The sequence below is a fragment of the Scylla paramamosain genome, chromosome 3 (assembly GCF_035594125.1).
Source record: "Scylla paramamosain isolate STU-SP2022 chromosome 3, ASM3559412v1, whole genome shotgun sequence".
Classification (NCBI taxonomy): Eukaryota; Metazoa; Arthropoda; class Malacostraca; order Decapoda; family Portunidae; genus Scylla; species Scylla paramamosain.
The window spans coordinates 9376584-9390000 of NC_087153.1; the positions used below are offsets into that span (position 1 = coordinate 9376584).

The 13417-nt window shown below is 36.5% G+C and overlaps 1 protein-coding gene across 4 annotated transcripts in view; it reads left to right on the forward strand.

Moving 5' to 3' along the window:
- LOC135090045 (circadian locomoter output cycles protein kaput-like) overlaps positions 1 to 13417 on the forward strand; it is a 178270-nt gene that overhangs the window by 157440 nt on the left and 7413 nt on the right. For all 4 annotated transcript variants that reach the window (XM_063986313.1, XM_063986305.1, XM_063986285.1 and 1 more), the window contains 7 exons: positions 1819 to 1985; positions 2716 to 2792; positions 3591 to 3680; positions 4428 to 4509; positions 7671 to 7850; positions 8300 to 8507; positions 9032 to 9138. In XM_063986313.1, coding sequence (XP_063842383.1) covers positions 1832 to 1985; positions 2716 to 2792; positions 3591 to 3680; positions 4428 to 4509; positions 7671 to 7850; positions 8300 to 8507; positions 9032 to 9138 — 898 coding nt within the window. In that variant the 5' untranslated portion in view covers positions 1819 to 1831. The remainder of the gene's footprint in view (positions 1 to 1818; positions 1986 to 2715; positions 2793 to 3590; positions 3681 to 4427; positions 4510 to 7670; positions 7851 to 8299; positions 8508 to 9031; positions 9139 to 13417) is intronic.

Below are 13417 nucleotides of genomic sequence, written 5' to 3' on the forward strand. Positions count from 1 at the left end.
ATCACCCCATCTTCTAGTTCTTTCAAAGAACCTGTATTTCAACAGCAGCTGCACTTTTTGTTCTCTCTGTCGTTTAAATGTCTTTTTCCTCAACTTTCTCTTGTTTTCATAAATGCCCTCTTTGTCTCCTCAATAATGGATTTTTTTTTTCTGTCGAGAGAGAGAGAGAGAGAGAGAGAGAGAGAGAGAGAGAGAGAGAGAGAGAGAGAGAGAGAGAGAGGGGGGGGGGGGATGGGGGATATTGGAGGTTTTACCCCCCCGTGTTGCCCGATGCATGATGGCTTGGTGGTGGCTTCGCGACATCAGCTCACACGCGGGGTGAGGCGAGGCGGCGTCAGCGGAGGCCATATGTGGTAACAATGGGAAGCCTGCATGCGCGCTCTTCTGGGTGGTGTTGTTCTTATATTCTCTGAAGTCGATATCGTTCACAAAAATACATTTTTTTTTTTTTTCTATTTTAGGTATACAGGTAAAAATAATTACAACTCATCCACGCCGCTCATTAACTTATTACGTAAATATCAGAGTTGGTCGTGTTGTGAGATCTCGACACATTTTGCAGGGTACATTTTCATAAACAAAACATAACTATTTTCATAGAGACGACACATGCACTATTCCCTCATAAGGTTTATATGCAAAGGCTACAGAAATGATCAGTCGGGTTCTCACGGGTTCTATTATTAGGATCCTAAAAACACCCTTGAAAATTCCAGTAATTTCCAGTACAGCCTGTTAAAAGTCGATTGTGATAAGATAGTGAAGTGTTTAGGAGTGTGACTAAGATAGTTTGGAGAAGAGATACAGGTCATGTTGGAAAGAGAATACTCATGATGGAGCTGCCAGGGAGGACAAAAGGAAGGACAGTGAGGAATTTCATGGACAGGAGAGGCAGAGGATAGAAATAAATGACGGGAGGCAATCCGATGTGACGGCTCGTAACAGGAACGAGCCGAAACACACACAAAAAAAAAAAAAAATGTACATATGAACATAAGAAAACAAGACCGCTAGAAGTCGTCAGGCTTTCACGTGCAGTCCCTGTATAGTAAACAACCAACGCCGCCAGAACTTAACATCTTTTGGTCTGGCGCGTACTAATGAGATTTCTGGTGCACTGCCCAAGCCTCACGTGACCTGGCACTGGTACTGTGGACGTGTCTACGCTCAGGGCTTCGAGTCTTGGCTGTTGGCTGCGTGTTGGATGGAATGCAGGTGCCAGCAGCCGCTTAACGCTCGTTCTAATCTGCTATTGCTGTGCCTTTTTTTTTTTTTTTTTTTTTTTTTTTTTTTTTTTTTTTTTCATTGACAGTTGAATGTACCGGACAATAATATGCTTTTTTTTATGTATTTATATATCAGATAATAATGAAGCAATATTAGCGTCTTCATCAGAGGTCTAGGTTACTTTAGTTTATATTCAGTTTAGATCACGATGTGAAAATGCATCATACTTTATCCAAAAACAAACTGTCTGGAAATTAGTAGGCTAAGTAGGCAAAGGATACTTCCAAAATACCCTTCCTATCTACTCACTTAATTGTTCGTTGATTTATATTGCATGATAGAAGATTATTAATACACGCATATCAGGCTGCCTCTGCTACTGAGGAGTATTTCAGAGATAATTATTAATGTTATTTTCTTTTGGAAACCTTTATTCTAAGAAGCTCCAACTCTCTCTCTCTCTCTCTCTCTCTCTCTCTCTCTCTCTCTCTCTCTCTCTCTCTCTCTCTCTCTCTCTCTCTCTCTCTCTCTCTCTAATGTATTGACCGTAACGTACATTACCAAAAACTGACCTTGATATTCTTTCGGCAGATCCTCGAGGGAGATGAGGAACATGGCAGAGAAGATGCGGCGGGACAGATTGAACAGCTGTATCAATGAGCTGGCGGGGATCGTGCCTCTGTGCTCGGGCTCCAGTAAGCGCCTCGACAAGACCTCCACTCTCAGACTGGCCGCCAATTACATCTGCATGCATAAACGTGAGGAACCATCACCTCTCAGTCATCAGTTAATGCATAGTCAACAGGGAGCTTTAGATGAGTTTATAAATGGAAATGTTAGGTGGATATAGGTTTGTGTGGATTTTATACAATATTTGCCACGTGTTTTTTTTGCAGTTTCCCTTATGTTCTTATTACTGCAGAGGCAAAGATTATGTGTCTTTGGGATCAGGAGACAATATATAGGGAGCTTTACTTGAGTTAGTGAATAAATGATAGATGGATAAAGGTTTGTGTGGGTTTTATACAGGGATTGCCACGTGTTGGTCTGTCTAGCTGACTTCTTTCAGCTTCCCATATAAAGTATTTTTATCTCATTCATTGAAAAGTGTTCTGTAATTGATAGACTTTCGACAAATTAGTAAATAATATCCGAGAGAGAACAAAATATTTCGTAAATGTTTTGGTATTTCTTATATAATGTGATATAATTACAAGAATAAGAAAAATGAAGATTAATTTAATATTATAAAGAAAATGATAGCAATGGGTAAAATTAGATATAACATTCTTTTCTTTGACTTTCTTTCTTTCTTTCTTTGCACATTATAGAGTCTGCTCAAGGGCACAAAAACGAGAGTAAAGACGCCCGCTCAATGTACCACTCTAAAATTAATTGTAGACGGCTGAAATATATAAACAAGCAGAGTTCCAGAGATTGAAGGACTGGAATATGCATGTATAATTGACAATGAGTTTTCCCTTGCAGTGTTAATGGGAGAGGAAAATGGAGATGAGAAGGTGCCGCCAGCCTTGGGAGGAAACATTGCCCACAATTTAGCAGAGGTAAGGCCATCAGCGTGTTTCAGGAACGCTGCCACTATTGTAAACATTAAGATTAATAGACATACATATAAACAGTACAATTAAGGAAAAAAAGTTTATACCGATATATTTATATGTATCTTGGTAGACTTTGTTCATATATATATATATATATATATATATATATATATATATATATATATATATATATATATATATATATATATATATATATATATATATATATATATATATATATATATATATATATATATACACACACACACACACACACACACACACACACACACACACACACACACACACACACACACACACACACACACACGTAGCCTATTATATACATAAACTGTTATTGTTGTTGTCTTGATGTCTAAGATCCAAATCTCCATATCTAAAATATGGTGACATATTTAAATTTAAATTAAATTTTGGTGACACATTTAAAGATTAGTTGCTGAACATATCTGACAGTATTTAATCTTTTAATTTGACTTGGTATTTTACAAGCTTGAAATTGGAGTGTTCTTAGTGAAATTATTTAAGAAATGTGTTGTTTCACCAGCAGTGCAAATATACTTAGTAACCTTAGAAGTTAAATACATGAGAGAGTAATTGACCACTTTGTAGAAACGTATCTATGCTAGTCTCTTAATTAGTTCTGTAGCCTGGAGAAGACAAAATTAATCCATTCCTTTTCATGTGTGTGTCAGTGTAAGCCATTTATTACAGTGTTCTGAATGTTAAAGCATGACCAAAGCAGTAAAAGGGTTAAGCAGTGATCACTTACTCCTGCAGGCTGTCGGGGGATTCCTGCTGGTGGTCACCTCGACTGGCAAAGTTATCTACGTCACTGAGGCCATTGAGCAGTTCTTGGGCCACAGTCAGGTGAGTGGCACATGGCTGGACCTTACACACACCATTTTTTCCTTTTTTCTTTAATGTATGTATGAGGGGCATTGGTCAAGGACAACAATAAATGTGAAAAAAAAAGGCCCACCAATAGTGCCAGTCCCTTAACAGAAGTCAAACTAGATTACTAATGATTATGGTATTCAGAGTTTATATCTGATAATACATAAGGTAAGAATGTGGGTGGTTATGGTTAGATAAGAAATGTGTTTGATATTTGCTGACTGTATCAGACAATGCACAAGATAAGTGTGTATTAAAGATGATCACAACTGTGTTACTTATCAGACAGGTGGGAACTGTGCTAATTCAAGGACAGGTCTTGGTGTTGCTATCTGAGGGAACTAATTGTTGCAGCTCCGTATTGAAATTGCTACTTTTTTTTGTAGAATACTTGCAATGCTAAAATTTTAAAGACTTTTTTGTTATTAGCGATAAACTGAGGATATCATTATCATTAGAATCATTATCATTTTTTTGCATAAATGCCTTACCTTCCTTTATAGGGTTGGATGGTTTCATGTGTTTGTACCACCACCATCACATCATCATCATTGTTATAATCATCATCACTTCATTTAACCTTATTATCCTTTGTGTGATTTAACAGTTTTGTGTGTTGAGAGCAGATTTCTTCCTTTGAATGTCCTTCTCTGACTGGGAGTAAGATTGATATTAAGGTGAGGATAACCATGATTTTATACATACTCATTTGCTCTTCAGGTGGATTTGCTGGGCCAGAGCATCTACAATGTGATCCATCTAGATGATCATGAAATATTCCAGCAGCATCTCATACCCAAAGGTGAGCATCTCTCTCTCTGTGTATCTGTGAGTTGTATTCTTAAATGCTTTGTTCTCTCATCAGGATTGTTTTCAAAGACCAGAGATTACTAGGCAGGTTTTTATGAGCACTTTTTGTCTATCATTGATGCAGAATCTTTGTTAAACTATCACTAGAGCTACAAACATACACTTGAAAATCATAATAACTTCTACCACAACCTGTTGAAAGTATGTACATTTGAGATAAGATGATGAAATGACTGAGAATACTGACCTATATCTGATACCTCTTCATGAGAGCTCTACAGAGGAAATGACTGCAGAACAAGTCTCCATTTATTCCTATCCTGACATTTTCTCCTCCTTGCTTCCTCCAGCCCTCAAATTCTCCTGTCTCTCATTCCTCCCATTTCTTCAGAGGTCTTCTTCTTTCTCTCACCAGTGTTGTCATACTCATACATTAATCTACCTAGGAGACAGCTAGGTAATACAAATGTATTTTTTCTTTCTTTTTCATCTTTTTTTCTTTCTTTTTTTTACAATATATTTTTATTTCCACAGCACCCTCATTGCATCCTCACACATCTGCCCAACTGACTTTGTTATGTATTTTTCTCAAACTTCATGAAATACTGTTTATTTTTTCTTCTGTCTCTATTCTGTTATTTTCTTTTTATCTTTTCCAACTGCCATCTCAAGAAAAGAAATATGACTTACATAGCCACACATCCCTTACTATTCCCAAGCTTTCCCTGTTCTCCACTAATCCACTCTCGCTTTGATGTCCTCCACCCTTTCATTTGGTTTTCTATATGCCTTTGCAGCCTTACCAAATAGACTTATATGTCCCAAGTCTCCACATTCATGTCCTACTACCATTCCTCCTTTTAATCTGGGATAATGATAGCCTTTGTCCATCTTCCTGGTAACCTTCCCTCTCCTCCTTATTAACTACATGTATCTTATGTTCTTATTCAATCACTGTCTTCTTTCTTATCTACGAGTGTAATCAAGAGTTTATAAAATGTTATCATGCAAATTTACGTAGAGAATGATTTTGGAGGATGCTGTTAATGGTGTTTCAAGTAGTTTTATTTCTTCCTTGTAGTTTTCTTGAATTGCTCAAATATGTAAAATGAATGTTATCTTGTTATTAGCAGTCAAATTGTTAGCAAATATATTATTCACAATTCTATTAATTTCTGCTACCTTTCTTTTCTTCCGGTTTGTAACTACTTACTTTCATAATTTCTTTTTTTCCTTTATTTTTTTTCTCACCATTACTATCAGTCACACATATCACATCCATCCATCCATCCATCCACCATCTTTTCACATCATCACCTTTCTTAAAATTCTTCTGTCCACTTCTACTGCTGCACTTTATTTTCTGCTGACATTTATTCCTTATTGTCTCATTCTTAATTTCCTTCAAATATAATTTTTTCCTTCTTATGTTTACCTCTCAGTTGCCCATTTCCCAAAAGTCTTTCTTCTCTCCTTGTACTCTCATTTGATGTTCATTATCAGCAGAAGTGACATATTTACTTTTGAGGAAGGCTCTAGATAGCACTTCCTTCAAGGTTATTACTAATAGAGGTATTGCTAAGGATGTATGTGGCCAGTTGTGCTATTCCTACCTGAACTAGGGTGTAGTAAAGGGATCCTCAAGACTATCTTTTTTCCACCTGGGGCCACGGGGCTAAGAGTGTGAATGATGTGTGTTTAAGTGTGTGATGGTTCATCTGGGCCACACCATGTGGGATTGCTGGCCAGATACATAGATAAATAGATAGATTGCTTATAAACATTGGTGTACCAAAGAGGTGGGGGACATGTGGCCATGGCCACCCCCCTTTTTTATTTATTTATTTATTTATTTATTTATTTATTTTATTTTATTTCATTTATTTATTTATTTATTTATTATTTATTTATTTTATTTTATTTATTTATTTATTTATTTATATTTATTTATATTTATTTATTTATTTATTTGCTATTTATTTATTTATTTTTATTTATTTTTTTTTACTCAACCTGTAGCATCTGTAGGCTTCAGGGAGACTGTTGCTATGCCCCAGCCTCTTAGTGACACAGGTAAATTTATTTATAGTGGTATCCATATTAGGGCGCATGTCACCACCCAGGCTCTTAAAATATAATTATTAGGCAAAAATATTAGGAAAATTAACATTATTGTTACATTTATGAATGTGTGTGTGTGTGTGTGTGTGTGTGTGTGTGTGTGAAGCTACAAGCTCAGTATCACTGAATTATTTCCCCTTTGGTTTTATTTTGAGTTAATGGTAGGATATAAGGTGTACCATTGTGAGTGAAAAAAAAAGTAAGGTGATAAAATGATGAGGTCATAAAATTGTGTGATGTGTACAATGTAAAACTGTCAACTTAAAGTGGTGGAGTGGTGTTTGTAGTAGGCTTTGTAGCATGAGTGGGGAGCCAGACAGGAATGGCATGGGCAGAGAGAGCATGAGAGCCATAAGTATATGCCTTCTTCCTTTCTTGACTCCCATATTTACTTGATATTAGGTGTTAGTATTGTCAAAGTGAATGGAGGACTATATAATTATACTGTAGAGGCACCAAGCAAACTTGTCTGGTGACAGAGTATGTATTATGCTTCTGTTTTATGACAAGAGGAGTGGCAGGCAACACAATATGCATATTGAACCTGTAAGATCGACCTTTGCCACTATATTGCCATCTTTAATAACTGTTTTGTGCTTGACAGTGGACTCTGTAGCATGGCTGAGTGACTAGAGTAGTGTATGTTCAGTACCTGAACAATTGAGCTGCATAGTTGAATAAGAGCAGCTGATCTAGCTTGAGAAACATTCATTGACGACATAGGCTCACATAGACAGTAGCCTATTCATGCTATTCAAATATTTTCTGACCACAAGTTCCAAATTTCTGAAAAAAATTTGGTTAACAATTCACTTTCCATTTATCTAATACTATTTTCTATAGCATGTGTCATTTCTTGAATTCACACAGATTTGGATATATATATATATATATATATATATATATATATATATATATATATATATATATATATATATATATATATATATATATATATATATATATATATATATATACCTACTTTTCAAATTTCTTGGTACACCACTGCTTATAGATATCCTTCCACTGCAGGCAGCGGGAGAGTGTCCTTCTTCTGCCGCATGATGGAGAAGGCTTTAACCCGCAACGACCCAGGCCGCTATGAAATCATCCATGTTGTAGGGCAGCTCAAGCCCATCCCTGCCTCAGCCAACACTATTCCCGCCTCACCATCCACCTCAGTGGTGTCTCCTGGGGCAAGGTCAAACAGTGGTGAGTGTGCTGTATTTGAGTGGTGTAGCAATAAAAGTTTTGAAAGTGTTGATCTCAGCATTTATGAATAACTATTGCTCTGGTATGTTCTAGGGCAAGATCAAACAGTGGTGAGTATGCCAGATTTGAGGGCTGTATGAATAAAAGTTGAAATGTATTCAGCTCAGAATTTATGAATAATTATTGATAAGTGTTGTCTCTTGGGGCAGGATCAAATAGTGGCAAGTGTGTTGTATCTGAGTGCTGTATGAATGAAAGTTTTAAATGTATTCACCTCAGCTTTTATGAAAAATTACAGCTCAAGTTAGAAATCTGCCATTAAAAAGAAACTATTGGCAGTGATAATCATCCTATAAATTTAGGAAGTTCCATATATGTATACATCTTTTGTTGTCATTGAGTCATGAGTTGTAATTGACAGCATTTTAATAAAGATGCTAATTTTGCAGATACTGATGAGAACTGTGACTCGGATGGGGAATCGGACAACCAGTCTCTGAAGGCATCAGTCAACAGGATTGGAACTCACATCCTGATCAGCTTCGTGAGGGTTGTCAAGGACCGGCCCATCACTGAGCTCTCCCTGGTTGAGTCCACACTGGATGAGTACATCACCCGACATGGCCTGACTGGAAACATCCTCTACACAGATCACAGGTGCATCTTGCAATATGGAAAAGTTTGTACTGTATACCTCATCTTTTTGTTATGTATCTATTATGACCATTTGTCTCGGCTATTTTCTTGTGAGGGATGTTGCCCTGACATGTGTTCAAGCTTGACTAAGTTATATTAAAAAAAAAAAAAAAGAAATAGGAAGGCATTGTTTCTCAAATAAATGAGTGAAATGGACTCAGTAACCAGGTTTTTAGTGCTGAGTCATTGTAGAACTAAAAGATGTTAGTCAAATTTATGGATGGGGATGATAGGTAGAAATAGGTAAGTATGTTTCATACAGGGACTGCCACATGTAGGCCTGATGGATTCTTGCAGCCTCCCTTATTTTCTTATATTCTTATGTTCTTATATATAAAGATACATAGGTCTGTATGGCACTTTCATTATGTATATGCAAAAACTGCAGCAGGACACTAGAATTGATACACTGATATAGGTTACCATTCTGTCTTGTTTATTGAAAATATGTGTCGTAATTGAGTTGTCTTTCTTTCATTTTTCAGAATTTCATTTGTCACGGGGTTGATGCCATCAGATGTCATTGGGAAGTCAGCGTTTTCCTACATGCACCCTGATGACAGAGTGTGGTCCATTGTTGCACAAAAGCTGAGTAAGTGTATCATGTTTGCAATTTATATTCATTCCCTCAATTTGTGTGTGTGTGTGTGTGTGTGTGTGTGTGTGTGTGCGTGTGTTTACCTTGTATTGTACAGGGCATGATCCAAAACTTATTTTGTCCTGTCTCCATAACTATATTTTTCCACTTTCTCTTTAAATGTGTTTACACTTTGCCGCAACCACCTCTTCCTCAAATCATTCCAGATTTCAATAGTTTGATACAGGAAGCTATATTTCTTGATGTCACTCAAACATCCGCTCTTCTATATTTTCTTCCCATGCCCCCTCATCTGTCTCTCTCCCTTCTCCATCTGTTATACCAAGTCATTTTTGTCTGTTCTTTCTATATTGTTTACTAATTTATCAGGTCTCCTCTCTCTCTCTTCTCTCTCTTGTAGTGTTGGTAATCCCTTCTCTTCAAGTCTTTCTTCATAGTTTGTCTTTCAATTCTGGAACCATATTTGTCACTATCCTCTGTATTTTTTCAAATTTCCATATATTTTTTTCTTTGTGGAGCCCGAACTTCTGCTGCATATTCCAATTTAGGTTGTATCATGCTTGTTATCATTTTCTGTATCATTTCTTTATCTAAATAGTTAAATGCCATCCTAATGTTTGTTAATAAGCTGTACTTAGAGCCGAATATTCCATTTATGTGCCCTTCAGGTGATAGTGTGTCCTGGATCATTACTCCCAAATCTTTTTCTTCATTACTTTTTGTTATTATTTCCCCTCCCATTTTGTAATTCCACGAAGGTCTCTCTACTTTTTCCTATTTCCAACACATGCCATTTTCTGGTATTAAATTCTAGTTTCCATCTTGGGCTCCATGCATGTATTCCATCAATATCCTTTTATAACTCCTTGCAGTCATTTTCATTCTTTATTATTTTCATTATTTTTGCATCATTAGCAAAAAGGTTTATATGACTGTTTAGATCCTTTGTCATATCATTTACATATATTTGAAACATAATAGGTGCTAACACTGATCCCCACTTTTCACTTTGCACCAACTTGAATTAGTGTCTCTGATTATTGTTCTCATTTCCCTTCCTTGTAAATAATCATCCATCCATCTCAATGTTGCTCCTTTTAGTCCTCCTTCATTCTCTAACTTTCACAGAAGACTTTTGTAGGGAACTTTATCAAATGCTTTTTTGAGATCCAGGTATACCTCATCAACCCATCTGCTCCTCTCTTGCACTCTTGTATAAAAGCTCAGTAGATTTGTGACACAGGATCTCCCATTCCTGAATTCAAATTGCTTTTCTGTAATTACCTTTTCATCTTGTAAATGTTGCACCCATCTGTCTTTAATTACTATTTTACAAAGCTTGCTTACAATACTTATTAGTGACACTGGTCTGTAATTTAATGGTTTCATTTTATTTCCCTCTTTGTATATTGGGACTATGTTAGCTCTTTTCCATTCCTTTGGTACTTTCCTTCTTTCTATGAGCTATTGATTATATTCCATGTGGGTTCCTCCTTTTGGTCTCTGCATTCTTTTAATATCCATCCATTTACTTGATCTGGTCCCATAACTTTTCTAACATCCAGCTCTTCCAGCAGTTTCTCAATTTCTTGCCTCTTTACTTGTATATCCTGTATTCCCTCATTCTGTGATACCACTTTCAGTGCCACAAAACTGGTTTCCTTTGTAAACACCAAAGCTGGGCCCTTCTGCAAGCACTTCCACAAGCCTCAGACTCCGCAATTGCGGAAGGTAATTTTTGTTTGGGGATTTGCATTTGTGACAAAATCTCCACAAATTTATGGATTTGTGTTTGCAGAAGTACCTCCACAAACACAAACATATCCTCAAACCACATGGTAAAGCAAGCAAAAGTTTGTTTTGGGTTGCCAAAACTTCCCATATCTGAACTGTCAAGTTGGCAACTAGAAGCCTTTAGCTCAGGCCTAGTGTTGCCAACTTAGCACTTTTGGCACTAAATTTAGCAATTTTCATAATAATCTAGCATCAAACATTTAAATTTCTTATTCCATAACTAGTGCCCTTTTTTTTGTCCCATTTAGTGCCATATTTCAAAATGTTCACCTCTAATTTAGCATGCAGCCTGGATGCATGCATGCAATCCCCAACTGCCCTGTGATAATAACATTAAAAATTAACATCTATCTGTCTATCTATATACCTTAACTTTTTCCACCGTGCAAGTTGATAACCCTGGCAGGGCACAAACTAGGTAACATAACATTAAAATAACATTAAAAATTATAATGATAATGATAACATTCAAATAAAGTTAATGAACACATTTATTTATTTATCTATATGATAATTGACTGACCTGTCCTTTTAAGTTGTTTTAACTATGTTTTAATGCTTTTGTCAGAAAAAGATAAAGATATTAAGGAATGGTTTGTGCTTTGTGGATTTGTGGTTGTGGAAAAGTGAATGTCAGGTTTACGAATTTGTGGTTGTGGAAGGTGGGTTGTGGGTTTGCGGATTTGTGGTTTGTGGTGCCCAGCACTGGTAAACACAGACTGAAAACTCTCATTCATTAGTTCACTCATCTCCTCAGTAGTTTCATAAATTCTTCCTTCTCTACTTAACTTGTTTATGTCATTCCTATGTTTCATTTTTCCATTTACATATCTGTAGAAGAGTTCGGGCTCTTCCTTGCATTTTCTTACTATGTCACTTTCAAAATTTTTTCTTCTCTACTTATTATACCATATTCATTCCTTGCCTTTCTGTATTCTTCCTTAGTATTTCTGTTCAGTTTTCTCATCATTTTCCTCCATACCCTGTCCTTTTTCTTTTTTGCTTCTACACACCTGGCATTACACCATTCATGCTTCCCAATTTTCACTTTATAACTTGGTACAAACTGTTGCACCCCCCCTCTCTATAGTTGCTCAAAAATACCTCATTTTCTTGCACTACTTTACTTTCAAATAGCTCTTTCCAGTTAATTTTTCCATAAAATTCATTAAGTTCTGCAAAATTTGCCATAGCATAGTTCTGTCTCCCATTTCTAAATTGTTCATTCCTGTGCAACACTCCTCCTGTAGTACTTTCTATTGTCACATGATCACTTCTTCCCAGTGGACTCAGACAATGTATACTTGATCTACTTTCTGGGGTTTTCTTAAACACTAAGTCTAACTGTGATGATTCTTCTTCTCCCTTATATCTTGTAGGTTCGTTCACCCACTGTCTCATTGTATTCGCCAACATGGTATGCATAACTTCTTCACTCCATGACCCAACATTTTCTCTCACTTCCATCTCCTCCCAGTTAATTCCTTTAGTATTGAAGTTGCCTACTAAGAGTACTTTGTTACTTTTGCTTATTATTTGCTGTATGCTATTATTTGTTTCTAGTTGCATAATTTAATATCTATTGGTCTCCCGTGCATTAGTTTTTGTTGGTATGTACATCATAGTAACTTTCCTTTTTTCACCTCCTTTGATCTTAATCACATCACTCAAAGTTTCTGCCATTCCATCACCATGTTCTACTTCCTCAACAGCATTATCCTCTTTTACCAATATCATCACTCCTCCTCCTCCCTTTCCTTTCCTGTCTCTCCTGCACGTGCTGTCCTTCCTTTGCAAATCTCAACTTTATTTCCTCTTTTAGTTTGGTTTCTGTTAAACATACCACATCTGGTTTATTGTTCTTTAGGTAGTCTTTAAGTTCCAAGAGGCTCAACACCAAATCATCCATATGTGTGTGCTTGTGTGCTTGAGTCCTGTCTCCATAATAGGGAACTGTATGATGTGTGAGTGCAGGGAAAGTGAAGTGTAAATCAGGAAGTGGCCAAATGTTGAGTAGTGTACAGGTAAACATTGTCAGTGATGTCAACAGGGAAGATGTTGGCCAGTATGGCAAATATTTTTGAAGGTTTCAAGGAAGGAAACCTCTGTGTTGCTCATACAAATAAACGAATGTGGAAAATTAAAGAAAATGTGAAAATATGAGAAAAAATACATAACTTAGCAGTGATAATAAAGACGTGGAAGGAAGAGAGAGAGGTGGGGGTGACAATGTTAAAAAAGATGTCCAGTGATATAATAGAGATGAAGAAGAGGGAGATGGAAAGAGAAAAAGGAAACAAAGAATTGAGAGAAGAGAAGTGTGTGTGTGTGTGTGTGTGTGTGTGTGTGTGTGTGTGTGTGTGTGTGTGTGTGTGTGTGTGTGTGTGAATTTATTTACCTATTATTGGTTCACAGGCCCTGAGCTGCACCCATATAGTTCTCTTTCAGTATGTTTTTTTTTTTTTTTTTCTCCTCAGTT